General features: G+C 52.8%; 1 protein-coding gene across 6 annotated transcripts in view; it reads left to right on the top strand.

The window, feature by feature from the left end:
• The window catches only part of LOC118219059 (neuron navigator 3-like), a 133785-nt gene that overhangs the window by 40762 nt on the left and 75955 nt on the right, over positions 1-17068 (top strand). For 3 of the 6 annotated variants that reach the window (XM_035401886.1, XM_035401885.1, XM_035401883.1), the window contains exon 1: positions 8878-9143. The exons of 1 other annotated variant lie outside the window; for it this stretch is intronic. In XM_035401886.1, the coding sequence (XP_035257777.1) occupies positions 8919-9143 (225 nt within the window). In that variant the 5' untranslated portion in view covers positions 8878-8918. Of the gene's footprint in view, positions 1-8877; positions 9144-17068 lie in introns of those variants that run through there. 2 more of the 6 variants (XM_035401890.1, XM_035401884.1) reach the window with 1 other exon arrangement.

The following is a 17068-nucleotide window of genomic DNA, read 5'->3' as shown; positions in this document are numbered from 1 at the left end:
CCTTTTATAGGCTTCTCCGTGCCCACCTGAGTGATGAAGCGTCGAGCCGCTCGTTAGCCGCCGCCGCGCACGCCAGATTAACTCCTGAGCGCTGTTTACCCCGCGGCCGCCAAGCCTAGCCCCCGGGTCTCCCTCAACACCTTAATTGGGCACCGGCGACTGTGTGTTCCAGTCCCCCCCCCCACCCACCCCCCCACCCCCGCTCCCCACACCCCCCCGACTCGGCTCTCCCAGCGAAGGCTGTTAATGATGAATGAGCGGGGAGCGTGTGCCAGCCTTTCAGCACCTCCTGGGCTCCTCCTTAACGGGAACTCCTCATACCGCAGCTGAACATCAGCCCTCCGCTGCTGTATTACTGGACAATAAAGACCAAGTAAAAACACATCAATTTCCCAATAGTGATCCCACCACCCACACACACACAAATCCTTCTTTTTTTCTCTTTTTGGTCATTTCATTCTCCCCCGTTACATTTGCTTTCAAATTTAAGGCCCACTGTTTGGTGGTTAGATTGAATTGTGTGCTCTCAGTCAAACTTGCTTTTTATTCTGGCCATATGTGAAAATAAAACATAAAAAGGAGCAAAACAGCATTGAAAACTTATAGTACGCTGGTGCTGGGTTTAAGATTGAGCTGAAGGAAGCAGAGTGTCATAGTGTGCACATTACTAACCCAAAACAGCGCAGCCCTGACAGACACAGCCAGGCCTGAGGAGTGGAGACCCAGGACGGCGTGCGTCTGCGAGCGAGGTGAGAGGCGGGTTATCTTGCCAATCCCAACACCGCTCTGGGTTCGAATCAGGCGCCCGGGCCGGCCGCCCCCTGCCAAACACAATAAGGCTTTACTTAAGAGGTCTAACTCCCTGCGTGTACGGCTTAATTCTTTAAGAGTTAAACCAACATATTTTCAAATCACATCTCCGCTCCGCTTAAAGTATTACGCTCAGGCAGCGGGCCAGCGACACAGAATTGGATGTTATTGGCTGGGTGGCAAAGCAGCTTTGGCCCATGTTCCTTTTATGTGTTCTTCATTTGACGTCCTTGTGTAGGAAAAATAAATACACAGTCTTAGAATAAATGAAGAAAATGTTTTAAACCCATCGCATGCAGTGTGGATTTTTAGATATGCTGTCATTTTGTTTTGTATGAGAGGGGTAAGGACCTGGTCTTGGAACCTAAAGGACACCGGTTCGATTCCCAGGTAAGACACTGCCGTTGTGCCCTTGAGCAAGGTGCTTAACCTGCACGGCTTCAGTATATATCCAGCTGTATAAATGGATGCAGTGTAAATGCTGTGTAAAAAGGTGTGTGAGTCGCTCTAAACGCCTGTAATGTAATGTGTGGTCGTGAGGTGTGCGGGGGCCTTTTCTGATTGGGTGGCACCGGTTGATTGACAGGCTCTTGAACGCGAGCCCGGAGCGTGAGGGCCTCGCCGTGGCCTGTGAGAGAGCGTTTTGGCCGGGGGCGCTGGGTTTGGGTTTGGGTTTGAGCGAACGCCAGCTCTCCCTGAAACCTCTGGAGAAGGTTTCGGGGGAGATCGATATGGCCTTTTATAGGCCTGCTGCAGACGCGCTGTCGGGGCGATGCGAGGCTCTCTCTCTCTCTCTCTCTCTCTCCCCCCCCCCCCCCCCCCCGTTCCCGCTCCCGCTCCTGTTGTTTTTCAAACCCAGGCAGCGCGCCGCTCGGCTCGCCTTCTCTCTGCCTTCTCACCCGCTTTCTCATTTCCTTTTCTCGTAAAAAAAGAAAACACCTCAGAAGTAAAGCAAGGCGTTAAAATAGCGCTTGTGTGAAACGTTACTCGCTTGGCAGAGTTTTAGTTAGCTTTTTTTACTGGATGACTCCGTTGTGAGTGTGTGTTTCTGGAGTTCCCGTTCAATTCTCTGTTTGTGTTATTCTCTGACTAGGCTGAGTAAGAGTCTTCTGTCGTCTTTCAGGACCATGAATGTACTCTGGCATGATTAATTATATGCTTTTCCTAAAATATAGCATTTCCTAAGCATTCTGGGATGCGATTTACCAGGAAGTACGATTTGTCATGAAAGCTTGTGAGCGAGCGCTGAACTGTTGCTCTCTGACTCAGGGACATTATTTGTGTAAGATGCGGTTGGATAATCTGAGCAGTTTGATAGCCTCGTTCGTAAGCTCTCGGCTCCTGTACTGTGGGTCTGTGTGAACACTGGAAGCTCAGGGACGGCATTAGGGATCCTCCCCTGGGACCCTGACTGCCCTGGCCCTGGGTCTGTTAGTCCCTGCAGGGCCCCAGACTCTGTGGTAGAGGCCAGCATTATTCGGCTTCAGTGCCCCCATCCAGACACCCTCACACTAGTGCATATAGTGAGGGCAATCCACTGCCTCACCCCCTCTATATCATCACCATCATCACTATCACTATTATCATCATCGTCGCTGTATTGGCTGAGGCTGTATAGAAGCACGCTCTGCCCTTGTATGCTGTATGTGTATCACATGCTGCTGATGTTTGTGGAAGTGTGTGTGTGTGTGTCGACCTTTATTCCAGACCGGTCACTGTACCACAGTAACCCTGTAGCCTTGTGACTTTCAGAACTGTGTCAGCTGATTGTTCCTTTCCTGTGAAATCCGTTCTTCCACATTGCAGTGTGACGATGCTGGCTGTTGGCCCTAACCTGCAGCATAATGCATTATAACTGATTACTGCTGTATATAGCATAGCAGTGAATAGTGTGCAGTTTGTAATGCATTGTACTGTACATAACGAGCACAGGCTCTTTCCCCCATGTGGAGCATTGCTGTTAGCCGGACCAGCGTATGCAGCGCTGCAAAGTACCCAGCGGAAAAAAACAGCTCCTTCAACACTGCGCGCTTCCCAAAGCCTCAGCCAGCTCTGAGTAAACAGGAAATGAAGATAACGCATTAAATTTAGCCGGAGATTTTTTGTTACGGTACCCGAGTTCTTCCCTTCCCCAGCGCCGGGTTCTGGGCCCCGTCCAGGTCCTCAAGACCCCCGCAATCAGACGCTGAGACAGCGGTTGCCGCGGCAGCGAAGCGCCCCCTCATCCCCGCGGTGTCTGGAGCGCGGCCAGTGCGTTTGTTCCCTTTTTTCGGTTTCTGTTACCCTGCCAGCCTCCGTGGGGGGAAGAGTGGTTTGGGACATCAGACATGAAGAAACTGTCTTTAATGAAGCACCCCCCTCCACCCCACCCCCCCTTAAAATTGCACCCAGAATCATTTACCCGTGAGAGAATTAGGAAATCAGGGAAAGTTTTTTGGCTTGTTGTCCCTCTCACTAATAAAATAGGAGTGTACAGTATAATAGCTGTGCTGTGTGGTCTCTCTAGTGTCCGTGGCGGGTCATGTCTGCAGAATAAGTGCTGTGTTGCAGGTGGCGTTGTTAGCTGTTTCACGCTGTGGACTCGGCCTAGGTTCGCTGGGTTGAATTTCTGCTCTGGTTTGGATCACACGCGCAAAAAAACAGCGGCGTCTGTGAAACCAGTGCGTTTGATTCTTAAATCTTTAAACCTACAAGAGGCCCAAATATGGACTCGGTGACTTCTTCCATTCCTGCAGGCCCTCCTGCTGCTGTGTCTTTGGAACCTCGGTCCAGCTCCTGCCGCTCGCGTGCTGCTTGCCTCAGCTCCCCGTGACCATATCAGGAGAGCTTTCGCTCCAGTTTGTGCCCCGGCAGTCGCTGTTGGCAGGAGGGGCAGCGGGTTGTGTTTTCAGTGTTTGTGCGGAGAGGCGGATGCCCAGGCTGTCGCCATCTTGGCGTGCGGGCGAGGCAGAGTCAGAGCGTGGCGTCCTGGTCCAGACTGGCAGTGCAGTAACCCCTATTGCCATAGCAGCAGCAGCACGGTGCTGCGGTGCATTTTTGATGCTGTGCGTTGCCCGGGAAACCCTGCTACGTGGTCGTTACGGCTGGACCAATGGCGTGTTAGGGCTCGGCCCTGCTCATGCTGGTGGCTGAGAGTGAGGGGTTCTGGGAAGACCCAGCCCAGGGTACAGGCAGGTCAGAGCTGTGCTGCTGGTGTTGAGTTTCCACCTTAGGGAGGGGGACTTTGTATGCGGGGGGGGGGGTATGGCAGTTTACAAGCAACACCTGTCAGAGGCAGCTGTCAGTCACAACACCCCCATCTTCACGGTGACCAATCCAGGAGCTGAGCTTGTTTTCGCGCCCCCCTTCAGCACCCAGACCGTCCCATCTCGGCCCATCATTGGTCTTTCTGCACAAGTGGTGCACTCTCCTCCGGACAGGGGCGGGCTGATTTTATTTTTAGGTCACAATATAGACACTTCTGTGCTTCCAGTACCCCCCCTCCCGGGTTCTGCTTGTTGTGCTGGAAGGGGACCCTTTTTTCCCCAAGCTTTATCAGGAGCAGCTGTGCAAACCGGGCGCACTGCGGAGCGCAGCAGAGCCCCCTTCCAAAAACCGCGCTTGGCCCAAATGGAGGAAGACCGTCGCAGTGTTCTGAAGGGACGGAATGGCGTAATAAACCCGCTGGTTTTATGCCAGTTTAGCGGTAAGGAATGGAGGCCCCCCTCTTTCATAATTTGTAGAACATCTTTCATTGCAGTCGACTATGAAAACGCTCTAACAGACTTATTATTGGGCGAGCGCTTGTGTGCGTGTGCATGCATGCGCGTTTATTATATATTTATTACATTATCTTGTGTTAATTTTATTTTTTGTGCTCTGGAACAGAATCCCAGAGAGGTGGGGGGGATAGTGCTGGGTTTAAACAGGGCTGATTTGGGCTGGGGGGGGGGGGGTGATGGTCGGTGTGAAAAGTTGAGGGGTTATGAATGACTCGTCCCGTGACAGGAAGAGGGGGCATTGTCTCCATTGAAGCGGTGCCCAGAAACACGGGGGGGGTTAGGGTTAGGGTTAGGGGGGGAATTTCCTCGCGCGGGAAGCAGGATGCACCTTCCATTCAGCGCAGCGCAGTCGTGTTTACATCAGCGCCGACCGCAGCTGGGCTGTCGCACAGCATCGACACAGAGCCGGGAGCCGACTGCTAGCTGCCCGCAACGCTTAGCCTCCAACTGACATTACATGTGTTTACATGGCAGTGTCCTATTCCACAGGAACCCACTAAATGCAGTACAATAGCTTTCAATGGCTTTATGTACTTTACTGTGTATATACAGTGTATGTATCGTGAGGGGAAATATGGCTCCAGAATGCCTTTGTGCAGAGCTGCAGGGCTCTGTTCATATTAACAAAGAGTAAATCAGTTTATGACCCCAGTTTGGGTAGCTGACTTTGGGGGTTCAAATAAACAAACAAATGTTCAGTTCATTGTTCGACACACAACCACAAGTGTATGAGAGTGCATGTGCGTATGTGTGCCTGTGTGTATGTGTCTACAGTATGTTTGCGTGTGTGTGTGAGAGGGAGTAATCGTGCTTGTGTGTGTGCACACGCGCCTGCCTGTGTGTTTTGTGTGTGAGTGTGTGTGTGTGTGTGCATGTGTGTGCGTATATCTGTGTGCGTGTTTTGTGTGTGTGAGTGAGTGAGTGTAAGCGTGTGTGTGTGCTTGTGTTTGTGTGCTGGTGTGTTTTGTTTTCCGTGTATCCTAGCGTGTAGGTGAGAGATAAGGCTGTTATTGGGGGCAGCTGCAGGTGCGTGACTATCTGCCCCTCGCCCCTCTCCCCTGTTGGGGTTGTTTTGATACGGCAGCCTGGGGGGGGGCAGTTCTGGGCTGTCGCCTGTATGGGATGTTTGTTTTCATAGGGAAGGAGAGCTGGGCTGTGATGTCATAGCACACAGCTGTACTCCACGTAATCAGCTGTCCATCTCGGGGCTTGTTTTTTTTGTTGTTTTACCCAGAAGTCCATGCCTGAGACCTGGGGGGTCAGCAGCACTGTGCGTGTGGCACGGTGCGCACCACTGTCTCCTTCCCCAGGTATTCCCCGTAGTCTTTCAAAGCGCTGTCGATTGTGAGACTGGTTTTGAATGCAAACATTGATCGCGGCGTCAATGGCAACAACATTTAACGGTGCGTGAAATTTCCCTGGTTCAGCGCTGAAGCCCAATGCGCGCAGCCCCAGGGTCTGCCCAGCACAGTAAGCGTGGTGTACTGCTGTTTACTGCCTGGTTAACCCTCATGGGTTTGAAAGTTGGGATGTAGAGGAAAGGGGGGGGGCGGTCATTTTGGTAAAGGTGCTGCTTTCATCACCACCGTCTGCAGCGCGTGGTCATTCGGGGAACAGGAGGAAACGGGGGGGGGGGGGGGGGGCCTGAGCACACTGAACAAAGAGCCCGGAGGGGGGGGGGGGGTTCTGCTCCTTTCGCATTTCCCCCCCGCCGGTCACATGCCTTGGATTCATTTCCTAAACGGAGTTGTGCTTGTGCTGCTGCTCCTGCTGCTCCTGCTGCTACTCCTGCTGCTGCTGCTCGTATCCGAGCCCAACATAGCGCTGTGCACGCTACACTGTTCGACCTCTCCGCCGCCTCCAGCGAGCCGGGCCCCTCTGCTCAGGATCAGCCGCAGTCGATCAGCGACCACCTCAGCCTCGCCCTCCAGCTCCACTCTGCCTGCTGAATAGAGTTACGGGCCCCTGGCCTGTCGTAGGGCTACACACTTGGGCATGTGCGTACATGCCTGTTTGTGTGTGACAGCCAGGAACTGTCCCTCTTGTTCTTCCAAGTGGAAGGGTTCTGACAGCACTCCAAATGAACATCTATCTGTCAGCGACGCCCCGGCCTCTCTCTCTTATCAGCTTTATCAGCGCCCGTCGCTGGTGCACTTTCTGTTGAAATGTGGTTATGTGAAATATGAGCTGGTGAGAATGTAGAATTTTATTTTATTTTTTTTCCTTCCGTGTTTAGAACTTGCTCAGGCTGTTTCGCAGTGAAGTTTCTGCAGTTCGCTCTCCAGATATCCCCTTCCCTCCGAGGTGAATCCTCACCTTGTGTTTCGTATTATTGTAATACGCTGCAGAGCCCTGGGAATCCTTGCAAAGCCAGGCCTTGGTCTACCCCAGCACGGCAGATGTTGCCTCTTGACATAGTCCAGTGACATAGCTGAGGCTCATATCATAGTCTAAGGACACAGCTGAGGCTGATTTACATAAATATAATGTAATTGGCAGTACCCCATCACTACAGGTTGATTGGCAGTACCCCATCACTACAGGTTGATTGGCAGTACCCCATCACTACAGGTTGATTGACAGTATCCCATCACTAGAGGTTGATTGGCAGTACCCCATCACTAGCGGTTGATTGACAGCACCCCACCCACAGTAAACAGGACCCCGTGATGGAGCCAGCAGGTGAGGGTGTCAGGCCTGAGGAGGAAGGACAGGTGTGGGGACTTTGAGGGAGTGAATTGGGGCTTTTGTCCTCCGGCACATCCGGGAAGTCGGGGGGGTTATCGGGGGACTGGATCCGATCAGCCTCCGTGAAGCGAGCGTTCCGCGCTCCTCATTGGATTACGAGTCGTTAAAAAAAAAAAAAACATTCCGGTTTGGTGTGCCGCTTAATCATCCTCCTGCTACCTGTGTGAAAACCAAACCAGATGTGGCCTTTCCATATAAAAACCTCCCTCTGTCTCTCTCTCTCATGTCTCACACCAGGAGACAAACTGTTAAAACTTAGAGAGCGGGAGCTGTTAGCCGCGTTCAGTCCAGTTCATTGCTGCAAATTCCCCCGCCTGTGGAAATGTGCGGCTGAGAGGAATTTCGCCTGTGAGAAACTTCCTGGTATTTTTGGAACGAAGGACTTCTTCTTTTCCTCCCGTCTGCGCTGCAGCGAATGAAGAAGAAGAAATGTCACTTTCTGCGCATAAGTAGCTCTTGGCCGCAGGCAGGGTTTCCTGAAGACTTGGACGGGGGGTGGGGAGGGGAGGGGAGGGGGTGGGGAGGGGAGAGTTTACTGTAAAGCTGGACCGGCTGCTCGCTGTGTTTTATAGAGGGGATGAGCAGGCGGCGAGTATTCGCCACAGCTGTCAGCGTCGCTGTTATTCCACACAGAGAGCGGGGGAGAGAGCGAGAGAGAGAGAGAGAGAGAGAGGGAGAGAGAGAGAGGGAGGAAGAAATGGAGAGAAGCGCACTACCTTAACCCGGGGGCTGTCAGCGATGAAAAATAGTCCGGACCCAGACAAACCGCTTCAGGGAAGCGATTGTTTCCGGGCTGAGAGCTGGTCCAACAGCTGTTTGTTTTGGCCATTGTGCAACATCCCTGAACCACCCTGCCCCCCCCCCCTTCCCCCCCCTCTTACTTCAGAAAAAAAAAAAAACTACAACTTTTTCATCTTGGGGGCGGGCTGAAGCCACAGGCAGGGTGAGGTGTCTGTTTTCAGGGATCGCTGTTGCGGCACGGGAGAGCTGTTTTGACAGTTGGAGCCGGGGTTTGTTTTTGAAGCGGGGGCCTGGCCGTACACCCCTGTGGAATGCTCTTCATGAGAGGGAGAGAGAGAGAGAGAGAGGGAGAGAGAGAGAGAGAGAGAGGGAGGGACAGACAGCGAGAGAGAAAGAGAGAGCGAGAGAGAGAGGCACACGCACACTTAACCCAACGCTGTAATCGCAGGCTGCACGCAGACTGGAAGCTACCTTCCTCCGGAGTTCACGCCCCCGAGGGCTGCTGGGATTGTAGCGAGTCAGAGACCGAGGAGGAGGAGGAGGAAAGAGGAGGAAGGGGGAGGCTGGCTGGCCGGACGAGTCCTCCCGGCTCTGTTAGTGACGCGCTCGCTCCGGGCCACAGAATGACTGCAGCTCGGCTGCCTGCACGGACGTCTGTTTGAGCGGCAGTTTCTCGCTGTCTCTCCCCCCCCACCCACCTCCCCCCCACCCCACACCAGGCAGCTCGTCTTCTGCCTCTGCTGTGGGGACTGGGAACCAGCCTTTTTCCTTTTTTGGCTGTTTTTTATTTTATTTTTTTAAAAATATAATTTCTGTGGATTCTCCTGTTCTCCTTCGCTCTGATTGCTTTTTGGGACCATGCCGGTGGTGGGCGTGGCCTCCAAGCTCCGGCAGCCGGCGGGGGGGGCGCCCCGGCCGGTGCACACCGCCCTGCCCATGCCCAACCCGGGCCGGACCGCCCAGGCGGCCGAGCCCCCCGCCCTCTCCTGCCAGCTGTCCATCAAGCCCGTCTGCGGTTACCGTGGTTACCGGGAGCGGAGCCCCCCGGGACAGGGCAAGGAGTCGGAGGACAGTAAGGTCAGTGTGACGGGGGGGGGGAGTGGGGGGGTCAGGGACAGTCACCTGCGTCGCCTCTCTCACTTAAAGCAGGACATTCACACCTGCGCTGCCTGGCTCAGGCACTCTGGTTGTACTGGCAGAGTGGTCTTGTCCTCATTACCGCCTGTTGCGCTGGCTCGAGATCGCCACGGCAACGTGCTGCGAGTTTGTGACAGGTGTCCCGACAGCTTTATCGTTTCTTTTAAGTCCTGCCTTAAGTTCTTTCGCTACTGCAGCGTCACTTTGCTGAGGACGTGTTACTGATACTCTGCAGGCTACAGCTGCTGGCTACTTTGGCTAGTCACGATTGGAGATTGCTTGCTTTATTATACAGCGCCCTGGAGCCCGGCGAGTCTGTTTCTCATTGGAAACCCGGTCTCACACAAGCGCGCGCTTTCGCTAGCATCCCCGTGTGTGGCGGCGCGGCGCTCAGCCCAGGCTATTAAGATTCCTATCGGGGAAACGAACCGTGTAGTCTGTTTTGGAACGCTACGCATAGCAATCGCTGCTACCTGAGAAGCCCCTCTGCCTTTCCCCCCAAACCTACATGTGGCTCCGGCTCAAACCCACCTCCTGTTTCCCCCCCCCGCTGGCTTCAGCTCATGTTAGGGATATCGTTTCAGACGGACCGCCTGAGTTGTCTTCCCCTCCTCTGCCTGTTCCTGCGTTAAACGCTAACCGTGAGAGAGAGAGAGGCTGGCGAGCGCATAGCACATTCCACCTCATTAAGTGCTCTACCATACACAACAGCTGATGCCAAGTTCTGGCGTTCTTTAACCCTTTGAAGAGTAGGACTTTTTCTTTTTTTCTCTTTTATTCTAAGTCAGTGTTCTAGAACTCCACAGCTTTCAGTCACCAGTAGTGACTGTGACATCAGCATTAGAATGTTCAGTTTAGAGCATTCTAACCACTTGCTTGTGACCTCACACCTTAAAGAGTTAAGAAAGCAGAGAGTGGTGCTTCGTTATGACTGTAGTCCGAGTGAGTTGGGGGTCGGGGGGGAGAAAGGTATTGGGGGGGGGGGGGGGGGGGCGGGGGGATTTTTTTATTTTTAAAAATCCCGCCAAAAAACAAGTTTTCAGTTGCGTCCCACATTTCTGCATTCCTACTGGGCCGAACAAACAGGCTTTCCTGTTTAGGGAGTGACTGCAGAGGCTGTCTCCTTGAGCGCTGGCTTCCAGGAGAGTTCATGACCTCCCTTTTCAAACAGTAACCAGCCCGATAGTGTGGGGGGGGGGGCGGGGCGGGGCGAGGGGTTTCTCAGCTCTGTGAAATGTGCCCAGGATCAAAGCCTGGGAGAGCTGGGCAGTTCACCCCTGGGGCCATGTAGCGTGTCCGCATCGCGTGTCCGTGTAGCATGTCCGCCTAGCGTGTCCGTGTAGCGTGTCCGTGTAGCGTGTCCGTCAAGCTGTGGTTCACCTCAGCATGGCACATTGGGGGCAGAAGAGAAAGAGAAGCCCGCTGTTGCATCTGAATCTCTGACTATTACTAGACTTCTATTGCTTAGGAAACAGCTTTATCTTGGGTGGCTTTCATACGTTGTTTGGGAAAAAAACACACGCACACAATCCATGGATACAGCTGGCTACTTATTCAGGTAATTAAAGTTAAGTACCTCGCTTAAGGGCACAGCAGCATTGCCCCACCCGAGATTTGAACTTGCAACCTCTTTATCCATTGCAGCACAGTGCTACCTGGCAGCTGAACGTTTGAAAGTGTTCTCTTGAGCTGAAACCGAATGTTAGCGATATTGATCACTGATGTACTTTGAGTTACAGCAGGAGATACATGGATGTTAGCAGTGCCTTGCTACTAAGTTTGCCAAGTACTGTATTCTCCTAACAGGCAGTGGCTAGCTGCATGGTAGGGTTTCATACTAACCTCATAAATGCAGTAGACACACACCACACGCACACACAGAGACACAGAGACACAGAGACAGACAGACACAGAGTTGTTGGGCCCTGTGCAGTGCAGCCCCCCCCCCCCAGGTGGCTCTCGGTCACAGGGCGGTCCAGGGCATGAATCAGCGGAAGCGCTTGCCGTTTGGCGGCTGTGCTGCCTGTAAAGCGGACCTCCCTGACGCGCCTCAGCGAGACGGTTACAGTGAGAGAGCGCCGGTGCTACAGCCTCAGAGGACTCTGTGCCATGTGCTTCACTGCAGCAGTGTGGCTGCTTGGAGGTGCGTGCCGGGTAATGTGTGTGCGTATACGTGCCTGTACTGTACTGCACTGTAGCCTGCTCTAGATATGAGCTTCTGCTAAATAACGTGTGTGTGTGTGTGTATACAAACCTGTACTCTTGCACTGTAGCTTGCTTTGGATAAGAGCTTCTGTTAAATAAGTATAGTGTGTGTGTGTGTGTGTTTGTGAGCGTGCGTGTGCGAGTGTGCGAGTGTGTGAGCGTGCGTGCGTGCATGCGTGTGAGCGTGTGAGCGTGTGAGCGTGCGAGCGTGCGAGCGTGCGTGTGCGTGTGCGTGTGCGTGTGCGTGCGCGCGCGTGTGGTGCTTTTTTCAGTAACAGAAAGGTGAGAGAGTAGCACCCGCATGTGTCTGAGGGGAGGACGCTTTGTCTTCCTGTCAGGGGGGCGGGGGCTCCTTTGATTGGGACGGGGTGCGGGCAGATGTTTCCCCCTCTGTGAGGCGGCGGCTCCTGGAGAATGTGATGCCGTTAAAGCAGGCTCCGCATCCGAGGTCCTCTGCGTCTCAGCAGAATGCCTAGCGTTCATCCAGACCTTTCCCTTCCAGAAATCCTATTAGTGGGATTCCTGGCCTTACGGGCAGGTTGGGGGGGGTGGGTCTGGTGGATTCCTCCGCGCTGGTGGGGGGGTCTCTGAGCTGCTACTCCAGCAGAAACGTGCAGCAACAGCGACGGTGCGCTGGAAGACTGGAGACTAGATCACTCAGAGGGGTGAGAGTGAGAGCGTGTGTGTGGGGAGAGGGGGAGTGCACAGTGAAGTGTTCAGTGTTGCACTCTTTCAGAGCACACACGCGCACACACACACACCCATCCTTCTCACGGTCATCTCCTCACTTCTCCTGCTCTGTGCTGGTGTTTTCAGCCTGGGAACCGCCGCCGCTTTTCACTCGAGGGAGAGCGAGAGAGAGAGAGACAGAGAGAGAGAGAACCGCGGGTTGTTTATGTGGAAAACGGGCCGCGCTGGTTAAATATAGTGGCTGGAGTTGCAGAGTCAGGCTCCGGTTCCGACAGGAAGAAAAATACCAGCGGTGAAAAACAGGCGAGAGCTGAAAGTAAACTGATTTGTTTTTTGTTTTTGTGTTTTTTTGGGGGGTTTTTTAAACATCCTGTTTGCGCTGAGGGAACAATCAGAGAGAGGAGAACAGCGATGGCCTGGGCTCACATCAGGCTCACCAGCGCAGTGAGAGTGAGAGTTAGCTGTGCTAGCAGCTGTGTGGAGGAGCCCTTAATGTCCCCCTACAGGCCCGCGTCTGAATGCTTCACTGCATGCAGTCTGCAGAGGCCACCCACTCCACTTTCTGCACTTTGCAGTTATGTGGTTTTAGAGAAGCTGACGTTTTTAGTTTTTCCTCCTCGGTGTTTCTTTAAACAAATAACCTTTAAAAAAATCTCTTTCACATTTATTAAATTTATTTAAAATTTAACTAACTTTCAGTTTAACAAAGTCAGTCCATTTTAAAAAAGAAAATCCATGCCAGTTCAGAGGTAAAGTTAATAAATGATGGAAAATGGGAGGGGGAATATCTTTAGCGCTGTATGCACAAAAATGGATGAGTGGCAGGTTCTTGGCTCCCTTTCAGTGTTACTCTCAGTGTTACTCTATCCCTCCCTCTCTCAGTCCTCCTGCTCTCGTCCCTCTTTGCCTTTCTCCCTCTCGTCTGTCCTGGTCTTCATTATCACTTTCTTTTCTCTCTTTCCCAGTTCCATCAACTATGCGCCTCACCCAAACTTTCCTCTCTCTCTCTCTCTCTCCCTTCCTCTCTCTCTCCCCCTCTCCCGCTCCGTGACTGGTGAGTAATGGGCTCCGCATTCCCAGCATGCCGTAGGAAGCGGAGCAGAGAGGGGGCAGTGGGTGTGTGTGTGAGTGAGTGAGTCAGGCCTAGCGCCGCTCAGTCACAGCACTTCCTGGCTGTAAATGAGTCGGTGGGGGGGTGGGGTGGGTGGGGGGGGGGGGGGTCGTTGGAACTAGCTTAGCACTGAAGCCGTTGCTCATCGCTTCCCCCCCAGGTCAGTGATGAGAGCTTGTCTCTTCATGTGTGGGGGAGGGTGGGGGCCCAGGTACAGTAGCAGGTGGCGGCCCTGTTTGCTGTTGTTGCGGCGCTCCTGTGCGTATGGGGGTGGGGGGGGGTACGTTCCCCCGTCCCGGCCCCCCCTCTGCAGGCTCTTGCGCGGGCGTTTGATCTGCGCCGTGCCTTTGGAGCTGCTAAATGGGCTGTGAAAGCTGTGCCCGCTACAAAGGGCAGGGTTCCGCCGTGCCCCTCCGCCTGCCCCGTGCGTGACCGCGTCCACCTGCAGCGGGGTGTGAGCCCGGGGCCTCCCGCAGGCCAGCGCGGGGTATCTGCGGAGACGGGCACCGATGAGGCGTAAACGCTCTCTCTGTCACAGCAGGAGGGAAACAACTTTCCGTCACAGTTACTTTATTTTTTGTACCCAGAAACCCCCACACAGGGCACAAGTAAACAAAAATGTTTTGGGGTTTTTTTTTTTTTTTTTTTTTTTTTTTTTTTTTTTTTTTCAAAAGAGGCATTTCTTCCTTTGATCTGTCGAGTTCTTGTGTTGTACGAAAGTACATTCTGGTTCAGACTTTTTGGAAACACTCGGTTAGTTCCTAGCCCTTGGTAGACGTACAGAACGGCCCTGAGAGTTGAGCTCTGGGGGTTGTGCTCCCCCCTTTCCTGTCCTCTTCTGACCCTCAGCTAGCCGTCCCCCAAAACTGGGGGGAAAAAAAAAAAAAAAAAAACCTTCCCTCCTTATGTCAAGCTCCTCAGATTGTTTCCGTCTTCCAGGCTAGGCTAAATGGCTTTGCCATTAAAGTGTGTTAGCCCGGCGTTTAGACATGAACTACCGCCCCGGGCCGTCCCAAGGGGTCCCACGCACCGCGCGCATGTTCCAGTGAAACACAGCCATCGCACACCCAGCGCGCTGGAGACGGGCTATCGAGGCAGACGCTGTCCCTGCAGCCATGATGTGCACTGCTGTTCCCTTGTTTTACCAGCTTGTTTGTTCTCCGTCCTCTGGGGGGGGGGAACAGGCCCCTGCTTACAGCACTCAGCATCCTGCACTGCCTTATGGGACCTGCTGCACTTTGCTTTCTGTTTGCTTGGATTTCTTTCTCTTCTTTTTCGTATAACAGTGAAATTTTTTGGCAGTTGGGTTTGTCCCCAGCGTGTTTGGTCAGCGTTTGCCAGAACGACAAACGATCTGTCCTTTTCTGCGATTACCTTCAGGAAACATGTTCGGGAAACATTTAATTTCATTTATGTAAAATCTGTAAACGGTTTAAAGTCTGTTAAGGGAACCAACGAAACCGGGCATGACATGCAATGGGAACTGAAGCTCAAGAGCTCTGACGGAATTAAAATAATAAAAAAAAAAAGAAATACTGTTTTGTAATCCATGTGAAAAATCTCATTACGACAGCAAACAGAGCTTGCTGTGCCTCGAAGAGTCTGTAAGCATGAGCAAGCACTTGCCAGAAGCTGTCTGGCAAAAGTGAATCATTTTTGAATTTTTGAAACGTAGTCAAAAAGCTCCCTCCCTCCCCCCCCGCCATGGCTCAGTGGAGTATTTTTCCTATCTCCACAGAGCTGAGATAATCAGACGGAGAGCCTCTCTGCTGTGGGGAGGTATAACATCTGATTTATCGTTCCGGAAGATACCGTGGAAAGATTTTCTCTGGGGTTGGTTGGATGGAGCGAGAACAGCTGAAGTTGTAGTCTCTGTTCTCAACTTCATTCAGGACATGACCCTTGAACTGCGAAACCACCAATTTGGGGGGGGGGGGGGCAGAAGGGTGGGGTGACACATCTCCATATTAAACTGGAGTAAGGGGGCAAAGCTTCTTTGGGAAAAGCTGCTGCACAAGCACTAAAATGAAAGAAGATGTGGGGTGTGGATGTGTGTGTGTGTGTGTGTGTGGGGGGGGGGGGGGGGGTTTAATGGTCCCAGTATTAGAAGCAGCTGTGGGCACCTAGTTGAGGTTTTGGAGCGTAATGGGGGTGCATGTGGGGGACTGCTGGGGGAGAGAGGGGCTGCAGACTGCACGAGTTGAACATCTTAAGCTCTCAGTGATCTGAAGTCTGACACTTTTAATTAAACTAGGAAGAGGAAGGGGCCTGAGAACGCAGAAGCTCGTTGTTTCATGTGGCTGGAAGTGGGGGGGGGGACTGGGGGGGCTTGATCCCACAAATGGGGGCTCCTCGGTGAAATGGGGCCCTTAAATATGGGCCTGGGCCTGGTCCCAGGATATACTCTCGCCACTGTTCATTTCATTTCCTTGTCCAAATGCACTTCTGTTCCATTTCCTAATGACCGTCATTATGCCTGGGAAAAGTTTGAGTTTGAGCATTTTGGGGAGGGGGGTGAGGATTACTGGCGTTGGTTCAGAAACGCTTGGGAACTGTGTGTGTGTGTGTGTGCATGTGTGTGTCTGTGTGTGTGCGCCTGCATATATGTGTGTGTATCTGTGTGTGTCTGTGTGAGTGTGTGGGCGTGTGTGTGTGTGCATGTGTGTGTCTGTGCCTGTGTGTGTGTGCACGTGCATATGTGTGTGTATCTGTGTGTCTATGCATGTGTGTGTGTGCGTGTGTGTGTGTGTGTGTGTGTGTGCATGTGTGTGTCTGTGCCTGTGTGTGTGCGTGTGTGCATTACTCAATAGTGGCCAATCAGTCCGTGGGAACTGAGATGTTCTCCTAGCAGTCAGCCTGGATTCCAGACCGGGGGCGAACATGAGCCCTCATCCTCACCGCTGCCCTGAGGACGCGCTCGCTCCACTGATGCAGGGGCACGCAGATATGAGCTCACATTTTCACTGCTTCACCCTTTCTCCTCTTCCAGCACTGCGACCCACAAGTTATTTCCCCATTTCTCTCATGTTCAGGTCAATCCCTATAGCTGATGAAACAGATCTGAGGATGTGGAAGACAGCACATTAAATGCTTCAGCATGTCTGTTTAGTCCTGTGTTGTATACAGTCTGTTTTTTTTTATGGGAAAACCTCAGTAAACATATGCTTGATGTGTACATGCATATGTATACACACAGTGTGGATGTTTGCTGTGTTTAATAAACTGCTTTGCAGTATTTATGAACCGCACTCCACTCATTTATATCAGGTTAATTTGTATCATCTTCAGTGTGAACAGAATGTAATGGAGAGGGGAACGAAGTATACAATCAATAAAATGAAACAAAGTAAAAAAAAATTTTAAAAAGCGCCCAAATGTGCTTTACAGTGGACAGTCCTGTAAACAGGATGCTGTGCAGATGTGCTGGTGGAGAGGGGCGATGCAGAGGGGTAAGGGGGGGGTTATGCGAAATCCGGCAGCCACCCCGTGTCCCACACTCACCCCACGCTCTGGAGTTGGGGGTCCAGCTCTCTGCAGGAGGTGAGAGCCCAGAACTTTCTGGGCGGTCCTCAGCGGGGGTGGTTGGGGGGTCTGAGATTGCGCCAAAGTGTCCTGATGAGACTTGGGCATGACCTGACCAAGCAAGGAGGAACCCCCACCCCACGCCCCCCGTCCAAGAGCTTCAGCTTCAGTGTTTAAAGTTGCTGTCGGAGCCCTGCTTCCTGTTCCAGAGGAACTGGTTTCCGCGGCAACACGCGCACATTCACTGCGGAGGACAAGACGGAACCTCGGTGACCTCGGGCTTGCACTCGGCCGGGTCACTTTAAGGTGGCGGACATATTTTATTTGATGCGATAATGTGCGC

This window comes from Anguilla anguilla, chromosome 19 (assembly GCF_013347855.1).
Source record: "Anguilla anguilla isolate fAngAng1 chromosome 19, fAngAng1.pri, whole genome shotgun sequence".
Classification (NCBI taxonomy): Eukaryota; Metazoa; Chordata; class Actinopteri; order Anguilliformes; family Anguillidae; genus Anguilla; species Anguilla anguilla.
The sequence above is the reverse complement of the archived record's forward strand: the minus strand, read 5'-3'. Positions and strand labels throughout refer to the sequence as shown.